Source organism: Sphaeroforma arctica, assembly GCF_001186125.1.
Source record: "Sphaeroforma arctica JP610 unplaced genomic scaffold supercont1.201, whole genome shotgun sequence".
Taxonomy (NCBI): Eukaryota; class Ichthyosporea; order Ichthyophonida; genus Sphaeroforma; species Sphaeroforma arctica.
Genome location: NW_014040357.1, coordinates 29,175 through 36,298, shown reverse-complemented (window position 1 = coordinate 36,298; position 7,124 = coordinate 29,175). Strand labels below are relative to the sequence as shown.

At 41.8% G+C, this 7,124-nt stretch overlaps 1 protein-coding gene across 1 annotated transcript in view; it reads right to left on the bottom strand.

The window, feature by feature from the left end:
* Positions 1-1,635: 1,635 nt before the first annotated feature.
* SARC_03789 (hypothetical protein) overlaps positions 1,636-7,124 on the bottom strand; it is a gene marked incomplete at both ends in the record, with an annotated part of 6,161 nt that continues 672 nt past the window's right edge. The window contains 6 exons of the mRNA XM_014302396.1: positions 1,636-2,445; positions 3,001-3,574; positions 3,623-3,867; positions 4,607-4,732; positions 4,832-4,998; positions 6,071-6,822. Coding sequence (XP_014157871.1) covers positions 1,636-2,445; positions 3,001-3,574; positions 3,623-3,867; positions 4,607-4,732; positions 4,832-4,998; positions 6,071-6,822 — 2,674 coding nt within the window. The remainder of the gene's footprint in view (positions 2,446-3,000; positions 3,575-3,622; positions 3,868-4,606; positions 4,733-4,831; positions 4,999-6,070; positions 6,823-7,124) is intronic.

The following is a 7,124-nucleotide window of genomic DNA, read 5'->3' as shown; positions in this document are numbered from 1 at the left end:
TTGACATGTTTTCGGCACTAATAGGGCCCCGTTCCCTCATCGATTTTTTCAAGTATATATTTTAAATTATCGATTTTGGGTCGAATATTTGTCAAGAAAGGCAGATATTGGAAACTCGACCACCGAATAGGCGAATATCCACCGAGGTCCCTCTCGATTCGATAGGGACTTCGGTAGCAATTCGATGTCGAATTTGATAAATGTATTTTTTGGGTTTTTGTTTTGGTAAAAGACAAATAATCAAACTGGCGCCAGATCTCAAAAATATATAATTCGTGCAAAATAGGGGGTTTTAGAGTTATTTTCTATTTTTCAAAAGTTCAATCTCTACTTATGGGATTTTTTTTTGATGGAATGGATATCTCGAATTATCGAATTTCAGAAAAATAAGTGCCTTAAATTCGATAATCCGAAGATATATGGGGTCGAAAAATTGGATAATGGAACGGGCCCAACAACCTGAAGTGAGTGAGTATGTAAATATATGACTATGTAATTATGTAGAGATTTGTTAAGACTGCGACCACTATGACTGCGACTCTCGATTGCGATTAAATAAATAATATTATCCCTATGCCTGCGACTCTCGACTGCGACCACTATGCCTGCGACTCTCTCCTGCGACCAGTAAGTATGCCTCCCTCACAAATGCTTTTATTGTCGTACCTACGGAGAGAGTTACAGAGTAACGGAGTGACAGAGTAGTAATAGTATTATTATAAATACCTACCGTGCAACCGACACCCTTTCAAATTAAAGAAAGAGATAAATATATAAAAGGGATATGCCGTTGAAATTATTTGTCATTATTGAATGAGAAAGAACGATGTGCCACTAATGAACCGGCATGGTGTGGCACATGGGCTTTGTGTAGCTAGGTATGTACTATTCATTGTCTGTCGGAAGAATGTATCAACAAAAAAATGGTAATTCATAAACATGGCTCATATACTCATAAATGATTTATTTTAATGTTTCCACCCTTATCAGATTTGTCGATTGAGTATGCAAGGAAGGAAGAAGAGCTTGTGACGTACGGGTATGGTATATTTTTTTCATATATCATTCCGATTGTTAAATTGGTGTCATTCCCTGTCTCACCGGCATATATTACTAGTATGCACTCACAGACTCACTGAACAGCATGAACGGAATGCTACTGGAAATGTGTAATGGACCGTTGTATAAGAAAGAAAGGCAGATCCGTTGGATGTAAAATCAGAGAATGGAAGGCAGATCTGTTGGATGTGCCATCAGAGAATTGAAGGCCATTCCGTTGAATGATGAATCAGAGGATGGAAGGTGAGAAATTGGAGCATGGTAGATGAGAAATTAGAGAATTGAAGATGAGAAACTAGAGGATGGAAGAGGGCCGTTGGATCTGAAATGCAAAGGCTTGTGGAGATGAAATTTTGAATCACTATACATTTGCCCCCTTTGCACGGAGACATAGGGCCGTCTGCCACGTTTACTTGCAAGAATGGGAAGTTTGGTGGGAATTCATGGACTGCATTCCACCAATGTTTGCGTTCCGAGGCCGTTAGAAGAGTCCCCCTTTTCCGTACATATGTGCGAGACTTTCCCCCATGATGACCCACCTCTCCGCAAGTCCCACAAACACGTGGCTTCGACACGTTACTGCGTTGTTGCACCGATTGTGAACCTTGTGTTTGCTGATTTACATCCTGGAATAAGTGTCGTTGACTTGTCCTTACTCTGGCAGCAGTTCGTTACCGCTGGAGCTCGATGAGGTAGAGGTGGAGGTGGAGGTGGTATTACGTGGTGCAGACTTATCACTAAATGAGTGACCTGCAGATGACTCTCCCTTAGCAAGTTGTTTTTGCCATCTGCAGGTATATCCTGGTCGTTATGTGTAGTATATAATAGTGTCGAGTCTCCTGCGTGTTCTTTACTTTCTCCCCTTGCCGTCAAATCCCAATAAAAAACAACACTATCTGCACTCGTATCCGCGGCTAGCTTATCAAGATCATCGGTTGGCACATCCTTAGCAGCTTCGGCGGCAGGCTCATCGTTAACAGCTTCGGCGGCAGGCTCATCGTTAACAGCTTCGGCGGCAGGCTCATCCTTAGCAGCTTCGGCGGCAGGCTCATCCGGAGCAGCTTCGGCGGCTGATTCTACTTTCTGCTTTTTCATCTTCGACTGCTGTTTTCTCTCCGGTCCATGCATACGTTTGATTTGTTGTCCTCCAGGCTGACGTGGTACGGTCTCGGGGTCCTCGAAAAGACTGCTAGGAGGACCTTCTTCCCCTCGTTGTAACGCAGAGTATCTCAATAAACTCTTGCCTATAGCGGCAAATATATCCTGACCGTGAGCTGTATCGTTGAGCTTCTGGAACATCTGGCCCAATACTTCTGTTAGTTCTTTAAGGAACTGCACCTGACCATTATTACGTGCACCACCGTATACACCAGAGCACAGTTCCTGCTACTCGGTGAAATTCTCGTCCGTGTATGATGTATACCTACCACTTGTATGTTTCATGCCCGTGGCCTTAGTACTCGTAGCCCCTGCATATCCTCAAATATCACATCATCATTTTGCATGCCTCCTTACGCAGAATTGTCGTAGCCTTCCGCGTCGATATGGGAGCAAACATTCTCAGGGGGTTGCTCAATGTCGAATTTCCAAAGTTCATGGAAACAAGGCACCTCGAATAACGGGTAGTCCAAGCGGGTGCACACTGCAAGTATGTGTCTGCAAGGCATCCCATAGTTGAACCAGTCTTTACAAGTGCACGTCAACCTAAAACCAAAATATGTGAGCAGCTTTAGTGTAACCGATATCAGAAAGGAGACACATAATAACATAATAACAAAAATTAAATTTTCAGTAGTGTCGTTAGCGTGCGACTCGTGCCTGTGCCATATGCCTACGTCCTATGCCTGCGTCTTATGCCTGCGTCCTGTGTCTGCCACTTAAGCGTGCGTACAACTAAATTCAAGTCAATTCTTACCGCTTTTCATCATGGTAGTATCTCACATGGCGTTCGGGTCCAGTCGCAAGTTCAATGCGAAAGACTTGGTAAACCGGAGGGCCATCTCTAACACCTGGAATAAGATGGACTGGGTATTCTTTACTAAGGGTCTCCTCTTCGATAAACTTCTCCGTGCATCTCCGAGATCCCCACATGCGACATTTTTCAATGTGTGGAGGTTCAGATTTTCTTGGTTTCGCCGGCTTGTCTTCGAATGGCAACCCGTATTCCATTGCATAGTTGAACTTCTTTTTTCTGCGCGATACTAGGGTCAAGCTACACATATCTGTAATGCCATTGATGAGGGTAAGCGGATCCAGTCGCAAGTTCTTAAACCAACTTTTGACTTGCGCATGTGTGGACTCGCTCATCTGGGAGCCTTTGAGTCCCAAAGTCAGTTTATCGTTCAGCCCCCAACCAGCAAGATGTCTTGATATTCGCATGAGGCTGGCAATGTAAGTTGCAGCCAAGTCTGCATCTCTAGATTCCAGAGTCCGGATTTCAGCTTCAAAGTGCCTTGTACAACTTTCTCCTGTTGCTGCACTTAGGGCTGCGAGAATCTCATCCTTGAAAGTACCACTTTAGAGACCTTTCAATTTCTTGTGAATGTTTTGCTTGATATGATACCTGTCCGAGAAGAAGAACTGCCCTGGACTTACAACCGCCTGACTAAGGAGCCCGTCAGCAAACACGACTGTCGTCTTGAGTGGCGCCCCTGGCCCAAGACTCAAAGATCTCGGTAAACTATCGAGAGCAAACTTATATGTGGCTTTAGTTTCCATATAGAATAACATAACACCAAAGTGTATGATTATGCCATCATTTCCCGGTCCTACCATAATGGCCAATTGCCAGCCCCAGGTATTGTTACCCTTGTGTCGAGTGTCCATACACACAATACCTCCGTATTTGGCATAAGATTGCCTCATTGTATAGTTGTTATAAAATAGACCTTTCAAGGTGCCCGTCACTTGGTCGACATATCTACTTACAAACAAATTAGGATCCCGTGTCTTTGCAAATTGGAACCAGTCAAGAAAGTCGGTTCTGTACAAGGAAAGCGGCACAGATTAAATAAAAGGTTAAGTCGCAGGCATAAGTCGCAGGCACAAGTCGCAGGCACAAGACGCGGGCACACTCAAAATAGACTAAACTTTAAAATTATCGAATCTTCATAAACTTTATTACTATACGATGGCACGCAACCCGGATACTTACGCGTTCATTGTTTCTTCACATTCCCGCATTCTCAAAAATTCATTTATAACATCATCAGGTATCCGTTCATTCTCTGCAAACGGCGAGGATCTCTCATAAAACCCCGGCAAGGCAGTCCTCATGTCGCCTAAAATATTTTTACTTTCACCAGTTTCTACTCCCCATTTGATCATATAAAACGCAGGCGAAAGTCACAGATATAAGACGCAGATATAAGACGCAGGCGAAAGTCGCAGATATAAGACGCAGGCGAAAGTCGCAGATATAAGACGCAGGTGACACGCACAGATATAAATATAAGACGCAAGCGAAAGTCACAAATATAAGACGCAGGCGACACGCGCAGATATCATATTTTTTAACTGTGCATTAACATACGAGTCATTAACATACGAGTTTGATATTTCTGACGGTATGCGCAGTGATGACCACATTATTTGGATACAACTTCATAAGAGTCTTCTTGAATTTTTTGGTGGCGTAATGACGTGTCGACAAAGTAAGAAGAGTATTCTTAGTCTGTAAAGGTAATGGAGGATTTACATTAGTGGATTATGATAATTGATAATAGATAAAACGACATTATCCCAAAATATACAATAGGTTTAACGTACTTACCTGTAACCCGAAGGCGTCGAATCTGAATAGTTTACCACTCGCTGTATGTGCTGCAGCAGCTTGAATATCACTAGGATGACATCCGTTTGTGTGCCTAAAGAAGCGGTACCCTGGTCGTACCCACCCAGTGTACTTTGTGCCCTTTTTGAATTCAACACCCACTTTCCCTTTTGGTGGCTTTGTATGCAGCAAATTAATCTAACATACATATGATGTAAATAAATTGATAATTTAGCAAGTGTACAGTTATCGTGCACATAATAATGGTCGCAAGGAGCTTATTATATGAAATGTTAGCAAAGCTTACTCATAGGAGGTCATAACATATAAATTTGAACCACAAACTTGCAACCGCACTTGATTGATGCTCTAGAACGCCTTTGTGGTGATAGATTTTCATTTGCAACTTTTGAATCCTCGCGTCTCTTCTCATTCTGAGCCTCCAGTGGGTGACCAGATCTGCTACACTTTATGAATGTTTAAAATAAAAAAGACGATACTCGGTTAAGACGCATATACAAGACACAGATATAAGACGCATATATAAGACGGAGATATAAGACGGAGATATAAGACGCATATATAAGACGCAGATATAAGACGCATATATAAGACGCAGATATAAGACGCATATATAAGACGCATATATAGAACGCAGATATAAGACGCATATATAAGACGCATCTATAAGACGCATATATAAAACGCAGATATAAGACGCATATATAAGACGCATATATAAGACGCATATATAAGACGCATATATAAGACGCATATATAAGACGCATATATAAGACGCAGATATAAGACGCAGATATAAAACGCATATATAAGACGCAGATATAAGACGCATATATAAGACGCATATAAAAGACGCAGATATAAGAAGCATATATAAAACGCATATATACGACGCAGATATAAGACGCAGATATAAGACGTATATATAAAACGAGATATAAGACTCATATATAAGACGCATATATAAGACGCATATATAAGACGCATATATAAGACGTATATATAAGACGCATATATAAGACGCAGATATAAGACGCATATATAAAACGCATATACAATACGCACATATAAGACGCATATAAGACGCAGATATAAGAAGCATATATAAAACGCATATATAAGACGCATCTATACGACGCAGGACAGACGCAGAACAGACGCAGGTATAGATTCGTTTACAAGAAGCATGTAATATGATAATCAACTTCACCAACTTACCTGCTTTGCCCTGTTTCGAAATATTTTGACTGGTGACCAGAATCCCATGATTCGGTGCAAGATCTTGAGCCAACTGTAGAGCCATGGTGTCTGTGCTGGTGAAACACCATCTCCCAAAAAAACACATTTTTTTGTCATTGTTATCTGGTCTAAATTTGAATTCACGCGTTATTGCAGAGTTCCAAGCGGTGATGTCCTGCACCAATTTTGGCCATAGTCTGCGACGGTCAATATCTGGATCTGTGTCACCGGAATCCTCCCCACTGCGACTATCGGCCTGGGGGCTAGGAGCATCATGCTCTTCTTCCTCTCCAGACCCTCGATCATCGACGTGTGCACTTCCATCGAAATCCAAATCCATATCGAAATCATTCAAATCTAAAAATGAACTGTAACTGTCACTACCACCATAAGATATATCACCATCCCAATCTATCGAGGGTTCCTTCTCATAGACTTGTTCGTCGGATAGTTCCTCTTCCCAACCGTGATCTGCGATGACTGTTGTACCCGCTAACTTCCTTATATTTTGTATCTGTTTTATCAAGTCCGGATCTACGTTCGACAACAAATTTGCCACATCTTTCTCCTGCCCACCTTTCAAGAATCCGGGTGCTAAAGGTAGTTGCGCCAGCCTCTCCTTTTTTACTATGGTCTGTTCACTGTCCTTATGCTGCAATTCTACATCTGACTTTGGACGCCCTAATGGTGGCCCAGTCAAGTCTATAATGGATTCCCTATTGACTTCCTCCCTACACGAATGTATGCAACAAATAAGGAAAACGCATGCAATAGTCGCAAAAAATAAGACGCATGCAATAGTCGCATAAATAAGACGCATGCGTTAGTTGCAAAAAATAAGACGCATGCGATAGGGATAATATTCGCAAAAAAAAAGACGCATGCAATAGGGATAATAATATTATTTTTTTCAAAAAAGGCAAGTATGTATGATACAATGTATGAACATATGGTATGACTCTCATAGTCGCTGTTGTAGAAATACGGCCTCCGGTCAGTCTAAAATATCAAGATCAATTGAGATAATACATTG